Source organism: Neomonachus schauinslandi, chromosome 8, assembly GCF_002201575.2.
Source record: "Neomonachus schauinslandi chromosome 8, ASM220157v2, whole genome shotgun sequence".
NCBI lineage: Eukaryota > Metazoa > Chordata > Mammalia > Carnivora > Phocidae > Neomonachus > Neomonachus schauinslandi.
The window spans coordinates 45,388,304-45,402,760 of NC_058410.1; the positions used below are offsets into that span (position 1 = coordinate 45,388,304).

Consider the following 14,457-nt stretch of genomic DNA (forward strand, 5'->3'; position numbering starts at 1 on the left):
ATACAACACCTGGAACTACATTTGCGTATTTTCAACTTTGTGTTATGAAAACACCTTTAGAAAACATACTATCTCCAAAGTATGCCTGTATTCTTTATCTACAACACTTAAGAAAGTATTTCTTTTTATAGGATGATATCCTTTATTCTAAAAAATACTACTGTTTCATCAATTATCTTTAATCTGGAACTATAGCCTTAACTGCAGACATAGCCCCACAGTCAGTCCTCTTCTCTAGATCCTTTATTCACTTTCTCTAGGAAGCCAGATGCACCATGAAGCTAATGATACTTAATATAGGCCCTTTGCTGTGCACTGCACTTAACTTTGAATTTGTAATTTTGTATTTTCTTAAGAGACCCCTCCAAATTCCATAAGCCTTAGGTGCCACAAATCCTGGATCTGCCCTCTTCTTACGTAAGACTCAAGAGGAAAAGGCTCATATGAATAAAAAGCAATCCCGTGTCCTGATTTAAACTAAGAGATGACTTTATTGATGAGCAGCCCCATTTTCTTGGGTTGCCAACTCTCCTAGGTTGGCTTGAATGGAAGCACTTCACTTGTGGCTTTAGTCAATTTTATGTGCAGTCTTCTATAAAACCCTACCTTACAGTGAGGAATTAACACTTTGGCGAACACCTATGTGCAATGTTGTTAATATAAATACTATATTTGGCCCACACTGAAACCCCAAACAGTAAGAATTATGTCCCAAACTCTGTCTCAGAGTATTAGGATAGTTTGTCCAGGGTTATACAGCTAAAAAGTTGGCATCTGGGATGTAAAACCACTTTTATCTGACTCTAAAGCTCCACACAACACAACTGTATTGTTCTCTTTATTTCTCCTACGTAGATATTTGATTTTACCAAGATATCCATAGGCTACAAAGTTGGAGATAAGCATGCCGATAAAATACTCAGAAATTTTCCAGATAAATTACTTACTAATATGAAAGTAGACATCCTGCATTTTTCCATTTGCCACAAAATAAAATTATCAATGAGGACTACTTAAAAGAGATGTTCAGCTCTAAATAGGGTGGTGGGGGCAACATTTCGTTCTATAGAATAACTTTTCACTTTCCCGCACAATTAATAATGCTATTCTTCCACTACACATATCCATGTGGGAAAATCTGTCAGGGTTTTTAGCCAGGGCCAGGAAAATAAAAACGGAGCACTTCCTAGCTTCCTACTTGGCTAATTATAAGCTCAATGAACATTTTGGGGATGAATTTATAAAACCTGGCCATAGTTTTGCTAAGTATCTACAAAGCTGCCAGTTCCTTAGTCCTGAAGCATAGATTTCCACAGCCTCTGCCAAATGCTTTACGGCTCCGCTCAGCCCCATCCCTGACTCCTCTTCTCGTGGCTGCGGTTGGGGGCTAGTCATCACTCATCACAGTCCGGAAGGTCACTGTAGGAGTAGCCCTGGCAGCCTCTGCGGGCTCTGTAGGCGATGAGCAGGTGGTAAAACCCGGGCAGGAACACCAGGATGCCAATAATCAGAACCGGAACGGCCCGGTTGGCCCCCACTTTGCTGATGTAGCCCGCCAGCAGGAGGCAGCCCACAATAACCAGAAAGGCGCCAATCAAAAACTGAGCAGCGGCACAGGCAATGGCCTTATAAGGAATCTTAGTAGAGCTTTTCTTAAACTTTAATAAGTGAGATCTCACTACACATCTTTGCAATTTAAAGCTAGCTTCAGCAGGTGAAGTTTCCTTCTGACGGTGAAGGTGTCCAGTGTCAGTGCTGAAGAGCTTTGAGTATTTCACTTTGCTACTGGGGATCCCGGCAGCCACGTTGGTGCGAGTGGGCACCATGACCCGCAGAGTGGATGGGGAGCTCGCCCACTGCAGCGGGCAGAGGCCTCAGGGCCCCCGCGCCCACCCAACGGCTGCCCCGAGCCACGCGGAGGCTCGCCTCAGCATCTCCCATTCATCTAACTCCCCCTAAAGAATTGTTTCTGCAAGACTGCCATATTTTTTATGGAATTCCTCTTTTATCGTGCAAAGTTGCGATTACTTTGATAATCTGATGATATGTTGGCTCCTTCATTTTCTCAGGGCAGTTCTAGTAAACTCCGATTCCTTTGTCATAACAACTATTTAGATTGAGTAGATTAGCTTACATTCAGTAGTTTCATTCAGTCAATCTCAGAATTTCCATTTTCCCAAAATGTTCATCATCATCTCCTTTGTTTGCTTCTCTTCTCTTCCATTGGTCTAACATGCAGCACACTTAGCTAATTTGATCAGCCTCCAATGGCCAGTTAGGGAACAGGAGATATGTGAGTGTTACAATCAAACCTGGCTGAAATCCTGCTCTGAAGGACGCCTGCTTCTTCTTCTCCCACTCCCCCTCCTTGTGTTCCCTCTCTTGCTGTGTCTCTCTCTGTCAAATAAATAAATAAAATCTTAAAAAAAAAAGAAAGAAAAGCATACAAATAGAATCCTACAGTGTGTTACCTTTTGTTTGGCTTTCTTCACTTAGTATCACACCCTTGAAATCCATCCAAGTTATTGTGCTTTGTTCATGCCTTTTTATTCCTGGGCCGAATTTCATTGTGTGGATAGGCTATAGGGTTTTTGTTTTTTGTTTTTTGTTTTTTGTTTTTTATATCTCTTCACTTATTGAAGGACATTTGGGATACATCCAGTTTGGGGTTATTACAGACAGATGCTATGAAAATTATTATACAAGTTTGTGTGTGAATTTAAGTTTTTATCCTCTAGGGTAAATACCCAGCAGTGGGATTGCTGAGTCATATGCTAAGTTTATGTGTAAGATGATAAGTTGCCAGAGTGTCTTCCAAAGTGGCTGGACCATTTTGTATATTCACCAGCAATGTGGGAGAGATCCATTTGCTCCACATCTCTGCCAGCACATGGTATTGTCAATATTTCAAAATTCATCCTAGTAAGTATATAGTGATATCTCACAGTAGCTTTAATTTCCATTTCTCTGATAGCTGATGGGGGTACACATCTTTTTAAGTGCTTATTTTCCATTCCTTTATCCTCTTTGATAAAGTGGCTTTCACGTGTTTTGCCCATTTTCTAATTGGACTGTTTGTTTTCTTATTGCTGAGTTTAGATAATTAATTATTCTCTGGTCAGAAGTCCTTTATCAGATATGTGATTTGCAAATACCATCTCCCAGTTTATGGCTTTTCTTTTATCTCTTAACAAGGTCTTTTGCAGTGCACAAGTGTGTGTGTGTGCTTCAATTTTGCCAAGTTTAATTTATCATATCTTTCTTTTATGGATCATGCCTTTGGTGTCATGTCTAAGAACTCTTTGCATATGCCTAGGTCAAGAATATTTTCTCCATGGGCGCCTGGGTGGCTCAGTTGGTTAAGCGACTGCCTTCGGCTCAGGTCATGATCTTGGAGTCTCTGGATCGGGTCCCTGCTCGGCGGGGAGTCTGCTTCTCCCTCTGCCCTCTTCCCTCTTGTGCTCTCTGTCTCTCATTCTCTCTCTCTCAAATAAATAAATAAAAAATCTTTAAAAAAAAAAAAAAGAATATTTTCTCCTATGATTTCTTCTAAAAATATTATAAGTTTATGTTATTTTATGTTATTTATTTATTTTAAAGATTTTATTTATTTGAGAGAGCTAGAACATGAGCAGGGGGAGGGGCAGAGGAAAAGTGAGAGGGACAAGCAGACTCCCTGCTGAGCACAGAGTGGGGGTGGGGAGAGCTCCATCCCAGGACCCTGAGATCATGACCTGAGCTGAAGTCAGATGCTTAACTAACTAAGCCATCCAGGCGTGCCGTTTTATATTCAGATCTATAGTGCATTTAGGTGTTAGATTTAGGTGTCATTGTTTTTGTCCATGAATGCCCAATTATTACCATACCATCTGTTGGAAAACCTATCCTTCTTCTGTGGAATTGCTTTTTCACCTTTGTCAAAATTGAGCTGGTATACTTGTGTAGCTTGTATATGGAATCTCTATTCCGTTCCACTGGTCTAAGTTTCTATCTTTTGCCAATACCATGCTGTCTTGATTAATTGCTGCTGTATATTAAGCCCTAAAATTGAGACTTAACTTTTGTATGGCTACAGAAAATCGTATTTGGATTTTGGTAGGAATTTCATTAAACCTATAGATTAATTTGGGAAGAAATGACATCTTTACTTTGATGAATCTTACAGTCAATAAATATGGTATATTGCTCTATTTAATTTGGTTTTCCTTGGTTTTTGTCATTATAATTTTTTAATCATCTGCATGCAGACCCTGTACACATTTTGTTAGGTGTGCACCTAAATATTTTCTTATTTTTTTTTAAAGATTTTATTTATTTGACAGAGACACAGCGAGAGAGGGAACACAAGCAGGGGGGTGGGATAGGGAGAAGCAGGCTTCCCGCTGAGCAGGGAGCCCGATGCGGGCCTCGATCCCGGGACTCCGGGATCACGACCTGAGCTGAAGGCAGACACTTAATGACTGAGCCACCCAGATGCCCCAATATTTTCTTAGTTTGGAGTAATTGTATATGGCATTATGTTTTTAATTTGTTTACAATTTTTCATCATTAGCATATTGAATACGATTGATTTCTACGAGTCAGGAACTTGCATTTTGCAACTTTGCAAAACTCACTTATCAGTTCTGATAGGTTTGTTTTGGGGTGTTTTTTTTGGCTAATTTCTTATAATTTTCTACATAAACCATCATGCCATTTGCCGACTGGGATGGTTTTGTTTCTTCCTCTCCTGTGCTTTTATTTCCTTTCCTTGCTTTATTGTGCTAGCTACACTTTTCCACTACTATGCTGAACAAGAGTGGAGGGAATGGATTTCTGTCTCCAGTTATTAAACAGTGCTTGGTGACACGTATTTGGATATTTATCTCTCGCATCAGAGCTAATCAGCACTATGCTATCCTACTGACTTCTTTGGTGTGGCTCCAGAATCTGCCTCATGGCCGTGGTTTAGAGTAGCAATTATTAATGAGTTATAGAGTATTGTATTAGATTCCTAGAGTTACTATAAAAAGATACCAATATGCAGGAGACGCCTGGGTGGCTCAGTCGGTTAAGCATCTGCCTTCAGCTCAGGTCATGATCTCAGGGTCCTGGGATCGAGCCCCGCATCGGCTCCCTCCTCCTCCAGAAGCCTGCTTCTCCCTCTCCCACTCCCCCTGCTTGTGTTCCCTCTCTCGTTGTCTCTCTCTCTGTCAAATAAATAAATAAAAACTTTAAAAAAAGTGAAAAAGATACCAATATGCAGGTGGCTTAAAACAACCGAAATTTATTGCCTCACAGTTCTGGAGGCTTTAAGTACAAAATCAAGATTTCCCTCTGAAGCCTGTAGAAGAGAATACTTCCTTGCCTCTTCTGGGTTCTGTTGTTTTCCAGCCATCTCCAACATTCTTTTGCTTGTTGATGCAAACCCAGCCTCTGTTGTCACCTGGTCATCTTCACCCTGTGTCTCTCTTTTTATAAGGACACCAATTTTATTGGATTAAGGACCCACCCTACTCCAGTATCTGAAGATAACTAATTACATCTATAATAATCCTATTTCCAAATAATGTCACATTTTGATGTAATGGAGATTAGGACTTCAACATATCTTTTTGGAGGACATAATCAAGCCATAAAAAGTGTCACTTTTTTTTTTTTTCTACTGTCTCTCTTATCCCCTGAAGGATGCTACAGAATTCCAGGTGCTGTTTGTACTCAACTATTTTGCCTTGACCGCAGGTTGACTCCTAAAGGAAGCTAAGTGACCTACACCACTCAGTTTCTCTTCCTGAAATTTTAATTTGAATTCAACAACACTAGCCTATCTCTGTTTGTTGTTTGAACTGAGGTCATTTGAACATAGTGTATGACTGCTATCATGCCGAAGCAAAGCCAGTCTTCAGAGACGGAGGAAAGAAACATGTGTCCTTTCAAAGAAGAACGCAGAGATGAGAGACCATGAAACTCGAAGACAAAGAAAGAATTTTTAAAAAGTGGAAAGATATATGAATCTTTGACTGCTTCATACTTCTAGGTTCTAGTTCTTCAGGAAGTTCAAGACAACTCTTTTTTCTGTGTTCCATGAGTCATTTTAATGAATTACCTTACTTTGTCTAAGCTGGTTAGAAGTAGCTTATTCTTACTTGCAACAAAGTGCCTGGCCAAGACGCCAGGAGAAAGAGTTTCACAAATGACAGAAAACCTCAGATATATGTTCTCCACAAAGATGTAAATAGATGTTTTATCTGAAAACAAAACAAAGCCAATTGCACGGACATGGAAAAATATGTTAGTTGGAAAAAGAAATGTAGTGAAAGGAAAATTCAAAGTATAGAAAAGTGAGTTAATTGAATCAGAGTTCAGAAGTTTCCTAGAAATGAAATAATGGGATCACAGGATGTGACTAGTTTTAATACTCTTGATTCTGTTTCAAAATTGCTATGAAGAAGATTTGAACTGATTTGTGTTTCCACAAAAATACAGGAGAATGTTTATTCCACCCTACTCAACATGGAACATTCCCCAATTTTTACACTTTTGCTAATCTTGAATTAATGTTGTGTGTTTTCCCAATAAATTGCAAGCTTTTTTTGGTCTTGTCTAACAAAAATTTCTCATATTTGGGAATTGTTTCACAAATTATATTAAAATACGACAAAAATACAAAAACATCGATAAAGTATACATTCACAGCCCAGTGAATATTCACCAAGTGACCACAACTCTGGAACCAGCACTAAGACCAAGAAACAGAATATTCTCAACACCTAAGGAATTCTCTCATTTACTTGTTCTGTTACTATACCATCCCCCAAACATAGCCACTCTTTAAAATCCCAGCTTTTAAAATCCCGTGCAATAAGCGTCTGGCTTTTTTCCCCCAATACTATTATATTTCTGAGAGTCATTTATGTTTTCCATGTAGTTGTAATTCATGCATCCTTACCGAGGTATGGTGTTTCCTTATTGGAATTGCCACAATTTACTTATGTATTTTACTGTACATAGACATTGGGTTGTTTCCCTTTGTGACTGTTATGAATGGTGGTGACTTGAAATGTTTATGAATATAAATTTACTAAATTTTCTTCTTTTAAATTTCTTCCCCTGCTTTTATGCTTCAAAATTTTTCTCCATTTGGGAATTGTAAAGAGATTCATCTATATTTTTCTAGTTATTCAAAATGATTTTATCTTAAGTATTTAACTATTAAATACATACGGAATTAGTGAGTGATATGTTATGAATACAATTAATTTTGTATCCAAACATTTAAATGATTGAACCATTTGATGACTAATCCATCTCTGATCCTTGAATCTTTAGTGCAAATGTGTGATCTGGTAAAGTATTAAAAAGATCCATGTGTTTACATGTGAGCTGCCTATTAATTTTGACAATCACACTGATTTTAAACCAAATAATTAAAGTTTAATTGCAAGAATAAAATATTTTTAATGTTTTATTGATCCTAAATTTAATTGTAGATAAAGGAAAAAATACAGGGTGCCTGGGTGGTTGAGTGGGCTAAGTGTCTGCCTTTGGTTCAGGTCATGATCTCAGGGTTCTGGGATCGAGTCCTGCACTGGGCTCCCTGCCCAGCGGGGAGTCTGCTTCTCCCTCTCCTTCTGCCCCTCCTCCCTGCTCATGCTCTCTCTCTCTATTATAAATAAACAAAATCTTTAAAAAAAAATACACACTAAGGAAACTCAAGACATTTACAATTCGTGTTGCACACGTTCTGTTTTTTTCTTTTTTATGCAGGCTACCCATGCAGACTCTCTTTCAAATAATTTAATTTGTGAAATTTCAAAGTGCTCAGCAAAATCTTGGTAACTAATCTAAGCACAATTTACTCATCTTTTTTATCAATAAAATTTTATAATTAACATTTGCATAAAAAGCACAAACTTATTTGTGTATTAAAGTAAGCTTCCTGTTAGTAGAGTTTTTTATGATTCTTTTGCACTGATTCTAGTCCTCATTTAGATCCCAGATGAACTTCGAGGGAAAATCTTTCATTTTGCTTTGGAATATTCTGTCAAATCTCATTTTGCTCCACAATCAAGTGACGTTTCCAGTCTGCAGGGGTACCTAGGAGGATAAGCACATGAACAGCAGGTAGGTGAAGAAATAGCACTAACAGGGTAAAAGTCTCCTCCAGCCCACTTTAATCCTTCCGTCAAGCCAAGTTAAATATCTGTTAGTTCTCTGTGGGGTTTGACACTTCACTTTTCCTTATACAAGGATGAGCTCAGAAACAAACTTAGGACTATAATTATAGTTTTACAGTTATAGTCCACTTCCTTAACTGTTAGACTTCCACCAACCACTACCATTAAGTTATTACCTTCTAAAGTAGAAGGAAAAGCAAGACTAAAATACATAAAGAGATTAGAATTTTTAAATATATTTTACTAAATGCCAGGTGCCATCTTGGCAAGGGACATCCATCGGGTAATATAATTCTTCATACAACCTTACAAGGTGAATATTTCTTCATTTTTAAAATGGAAGAAAAAGAGACCCAAAGATTTTCAAGTAATGAAGTCAAAGTCACAGAGGGTTCCCAGAGAAGGCACTGATGCAGTTTTACTTCATGACGTTTGAAATGACCTGAAGCCAATTTTTAAATGAAGATTAATAATTTGGCATCTTCAGCTTTCAGATTTTCTTTTGTAAACATTATTATTGGCATTTAAGCCAGTCAGGAAACTATTAAGGACATGAGAATTGCTTTATATCTGATCTAGTTGAGCAATGGGAAGTGAGAGTGAATGAAGGAAACTTACATTTATAAATCAGGTTCCAGTGTCAGGCTCTGCACTAGAGAACTGTTTTGTTTCCTGGGACACTTCTCGGAGCCATTTTGGTTGGGATTGTCGATTCTTCTTAGGGCCCCAATGATAGTACTAGGAGAGACATGTTGGAAGCACTCCTTATTTAGCTTAGGAGCCAAGGACTCAAGAGAAGTTTCAACACTTTTTCTTCTATAAACCACTGACCATCACCTTTGCACAGGAAAATTCTTTCATTTACTTGTGTCTTGATTACACCTTTTAAAATATAATCATAGTTGATTTGTGGATCAGACGCCATGTTCTGAAATGTAGCTTGTTCCACAACAGCATCCATGTCCTCTTCACTCAGTTCTTTCTCAAAAAAACTGCTAATTTGAAGCACAGCACTTCTGAGATCCTGAAAGAATCGTAGGAGAAACTAGTTGGCGTATGAGAAATGCATGAGTTACCGCCTAACAACCTTACCACATTGTGGAAAACTGAAGGTGTGGGGGCTTATTCTAAGTCTAAAGTTTCACAAGAATGTGTTAGTTCCTTGTTCCTTCTATGAAAATGATGGCTCTGGCTGTCAGCTTTGTTACAGCTTCCTACTCCTTAATTTTATAAGGATAGCTCATCACTCATTCATGCAAGAAACACTTGTAGACTCTCTTATATGTTTCAGAGCTGTGCTAGGTGCTAGAGAAGTTCAAGAGAATAATAATATGCTATTTGTGCTTGTTAAGAGTTCACAATTTCATGAGGAAAGAGTAAAGCAAGTCATTAAATATAATGGGCCCAAGGAAGAAAAGCTCAGTCTAGATAGCTTTGCTGGTGATTCCTGCCAGGCATTTAAAGGAGAATTAACACCAGTTCTCCTCATACTCCTCCAAAAAAATTGAAGAAGAGAATAATTCTAAAATCATTTTATAAGGCCAGCATTACCCTGATACCCAAAGCGAGACAAAGACACTGCAAGAAAAGAAATCTGATTTAGGCCACTTGAATGACAGTGCAATTCACAGGAGAAGTAGCTTTTCTTGGAGGTGGTAAATTTTATTTTGGGCATGCTTTGTTTGAAGGCCAAATATTAGACATGAAAATAGGTACATAAAAGACAGATACAATATAGATGTGCTTGAGCTGGCGATTTGGGATTCACCAACTTATTTCCCAACCTGCTCTAAGCTGGTTTACTGTACTTCATTCCAGGCTTCATGTCACTAGACTTAATGGACATTTTAAACTCTCTTTTTCACTTGACTTTTTGGCAGCCTTAAAGATCTTAAAAAGATCTTAAAGATCTTTCTTAACCCACCTGCTTGGCTTCTATGTCATCACAAATTTCTCATTTTCTTTCTACTTCTCAGACTGTTCCTTTTCTGTTTCCTTGGTGAGCTCATCCCTCTCCACCCAAACTTAGTACCCTAAGGTCCCTCAGTAATAGATTCTAGTTCCCCTTCTCTTCTCCCCTCCCCTTTTTTCCCTTGTTCCTACTTCCTTCTCCCTTTCTTCCCTCCCTTCCCATTCTCAATTTTATCCATGTTCATAGTCTCTGGTTTTTTAAAGATGTATCTATCTATTTAAGAGAGAGAGAGAGAAAGTGGGCTTTGGGGGTTGGGGGGCAGAGGGAGAGGGAGAGAGAGAATCCCAAGCAGACTCCACACAGAGCGCAGAGACTGACGGGCTCAATCTCACCACCTGAGCCAAAATCAAGAGTCAGATGCTTAACCAACTGCGCCCCCCCTGGTGCCCCCAGAGTCTCAATTACATTCTATACAGTGATGATGCCCAAATGAATATCTTTGTTATCAGTTATATTCTATACTGTGATATGCCCAAATTAATATCACTGATATTTTAGCCCAGCTCTTCCTTGACCTTTACACCTGTATTTTCTATTTATTTCCAAAAGTCTTCATTTGGATACTTGATACTTCTAAGGCATCTTAAACTCCATGTGTCAAAACCAACCTGATAATCTTCTCCCTTAACCCTTATCCTGCTTCTGTGATCCCTAAACATCTTCACGAATGACACCATTATCTACACTGATAGATGAACCAGAAATATGGGAAGTGCCCTTGACACCTCTCTTCCTCATTTTTTCCTATGCATAATCCCTTTTGCTCTTTACCTCCTAAATATGTTTTAGAGCTCTGCATTCTCTTTAATCTCAATGATGCCATTCTAATCCAAAACACCATTGATTTTCAGTGGATTAGCTCACTGGTCTCTATCCTTCTTATTACTCTTCAAGGACTTACTGCTTTTAAAGATGAAAGAAATCACTATCAGTAACATATCTAAAGACCTTGCACAGTCTGGCTCCCATGCACCTCTCTATCTTAATCTTTTGTCACTTCCACCTTGTTCTTTAACTTTTTCCTTCACTTCTTAAAAGATGTCTTGCACTTTAGTGCTTCAGGCGATTTGCACTTTTTTTTTTTTTTTTGCTTAGAATTCTCTTTTACCGCTCCTCATTTTGTTAACTCATATTTGTTAGCTTGTAGTTTTCACGTTACTTTTTCCAGAGAACATTGCCTATCACTTTGACTCTACCAGTTTTCTTCATTTCATGTACTGATACTGTACCTATAGTTTTCCTTAGTAACACATATCACAGTTTTGGATTATATATACCTGCTGGTGAATACCTGTCTTCCCTGTTGAACTATTAGCTCTATAAATAAAGGGTTTAATCTTCTTTGTCTCATGATTTAGTACCTGTCGCAAGGTAGGCATTCAATAGTTTTTAAAATAAATCAATGAAGACCACACAATAGTGAACTTCAAATGCGCTTTACTTGGTTTATGGAATGTTTTAAGAGACCTTTGATTGGATGCCAACATGTAAACATTATGTAAAAAAAAAAAGAAAGAAAGAAGGAAAGAACGAACTTGCATCATAGGGCATACATCCACCTCTGGTTAATTCAGCATATTTCAGGGGCTTGTCTGCCCAGTGCTCTGCAGTGCTTTTCTCTTGTTTAAAGTGTGGTTGCTCTAGATATTTGAGTTTGCCTTTATTGCTACAGATGGTTACTTGAAAAAGAATCATAAAAGATGATTGTGTAAAGTGCTAAGAGAACCCTGAGGAAGACGAGTAATTAAAGGATGGCAGGACATTAGAAACCCCCCAGAAAAGCCTGAGAAGTCTTTAGGTATGAAGATAACTAGAATGTAGTTCACTGAAACCAAGATAAGCAAAGGTTTCAAAGAAATAATTAAAAACAATAATAACATTTTCCTCGTTACCTTCTTCATCTCCTCATACATCATAAACAGAATATTGAAGTCATGTCTGTGCTCATACCAGCCTCTAATGTGATCAAACCAAAGGCTTCCACCCACTGTGGGGAACAATTACATGATTTTAATAGAAACCTGTCTTTCCTAAGTATGTAGAAAAGGAGCAATGCAGAATAAAGAAGCCCAAAGTACTAATTTTGAAGATTTCTTTAAGGTAAGCCCACTTCTTTTCTTTACTTCTGCCTCCTGAAAACATGTCTTTATTTCTCTTCTTGTTGTCTATTTTAAGATCTCTGGGTAGCAACATTAGCTATCTATAAAGCGACAGAATCTTCTAAATGAATGAGAGCCCTAACTCCACATTCCACGAGCCTCTTGCATCAATCTATCCTCCCTTGTAGTAGAGTGAAAATTCTATAGCTCTGTTTAAGGCCTACCACGGGTCCAGGACAGAGCACATTAACTAAACTCTCCCTGAACATTAACTATTTTAAGACACATGGATCTAGCTTTGGATCTAGCTAGTTTGAACTGCTAGCCCATTTGTGGTTCTCTTACTATCCAGTCAAAATATTTCTTAAACATATGCCTTTGCAACCCTGATAATCCCCAAAGTGGTGCTAGCGAGAATGGAAAAGCCACTGAGGGACAGATTAAGTTGACAGACACTAGTAACCACTAATGTGACTCTCACATTATTCAATTATTAACCTTTTTCATCTCTGTAAAATATGTCCCCTAAGTTTGAGAATTTGGTTGAATGGCAACATTGCCTCATAAACATTTTGCAAGACAAAAAATTCATAGTTACCTTTTCCATCTAGAAATCTTTCCATGAAATCTTCTATGTTATCTGAATCTTCTAATACACTCAATGATTTTGAAAAATGAAAATGTGATGTCATAACATCCTTGGGGTTTCTATGGACGTAAAGGATCTGCAGGGGGAAATAATAAAAAAAATTTTTTTTAATGATTTTCTTTTCTTTTTTAAAGATTTTATTTATTTATTTGACAGAGTGAGACAGCGAAAGAGGGAACACAAGCAGGGGGTGTGGGAGAGGGAGAAGCAGGCTTCCCGGGGATCAGGGAGCGGGATGCGGGGCTCAATCCCAGGACCCTGAGATCATGACCTGAGCCGAAGGCAGACGCTTAACAACTGAGCCACCCAGATGACCCATGAAATAATAAAAATTTTAACAATTCCTGGTTGTTCTTACAGGTTTTATAAAACATTTGCATAGTATTTCATTATATGAATGCATGAAAATTTATTTCATCCTGCTTGTTATTCATTAAAATTTAGGTTGTTCCCAATATTTGGCAATACGAAGACTGTTGCAATAGCTAACTTTATTCACAAGTCATTTCACATGTGCAAGCTTATAGGACTAACTTCCAAAAGTGAAATTACTTATTGGTAAGGTTGGTTAAGATTACAAATTACCCTGCATAGAAGCTGTTTAAATTTACCCTTTGTGCGTATTAAGTAACATTTGATATACAACCATTAGATAGCATTAAAGATCAGTGAAAAAAGGAAAAATTAACGGATGACATTGAAAAAAATAATTTACACATAGAAAAAAGAAAAGAAAATGGATTTCAACTTCACACCATACACAAAGGTCATTTACAAATGGATTAGAATCTAAATATGAGAGCAAAACTTTAACATCTAAAAAGTAAATAATATATTACTGGGCTTGGAGAAGAGAAAGATTTTCTAAACAGGAAAAATTTATTTAAAATAAAAACTGATGAATTGGACTACATTAAATTTAAGAATGCTGTTAAAATATACCATAAAGTTGCAAAAGCAACAAGAGAGAAGCAACACATACAACTAATACTAGATTAGTATCCAGAATATATATAAAACGAGTAAGAAAAAGACAACGAATTACAAACTGGGCACACGTCATAATTATTCCACAGAGTAAGGAATAATTATGGTCAACAAATCTATCAAAAAGTGCTTAATCTCATTAATAATTAAGGAAATGCAAATTAAGATCGGTTTGAGAAACCATTTTATAATTGCCATATGGATAAAAATTAAGAAGTCTGATAGAAAAACTTACTAGGAGAAAAATAAGAACTGACCAGTAAAAATATTACTGCTGTTAGCATAAGCTGGTACAACTGCTTTTTATTTAAAAAATAGCAGCATCTTATGAAGTTGAACATTTTTTTCTTTTCTTTTTTTTTTTTTTTTTTAAAGATTTTATTTATTTATTTGACAGAGAGAGACACAGCGAGAGAGGGAACACTAGCAGGGGGAGTGGGAGAGGGAGAAGCAGGCTTCCCGCTGAGCAGGGAGCCCGATGTGGGACTCGATCCCAGGACCCTGGGATCATGACCTGAGCCGAAGGCAGTCGCTTAACCAACTGAGCCACCCAGGCGCCCGAACATTTTTTTAACTTTGTGGCTTTGCAATTCT

At 37.7% G+C, this 14,457-nt stretch overlaps 1 protein-coding gene across 1 annotated transcript; it reads right to left on the bottom strand.

The window, feature by feature from the left end:
- Window positions 1–1,394: 1,394 nt before the first annotated feature.
- On the bottom strand, window positions 1,395–1,826 carry LOC110583606 (transmembrane protein 230-like). Its single transcript, XM_021693611.1, has 2 exons — window positions 1,733–1,826; window positions 1,395–1,678 (listed from the first exon to the last, which is right to left on the bottom strand). Exons 1-2 carry the CDS (start codon window positions 1,824–1,826, stop codon window positions 1,395–1,397), a joined length of 378 nt encoding a protein of 125 aa, XP_021549286.1.
- Window positions 1,827–14,457: the final 12,631 nt, after the last annotated feature.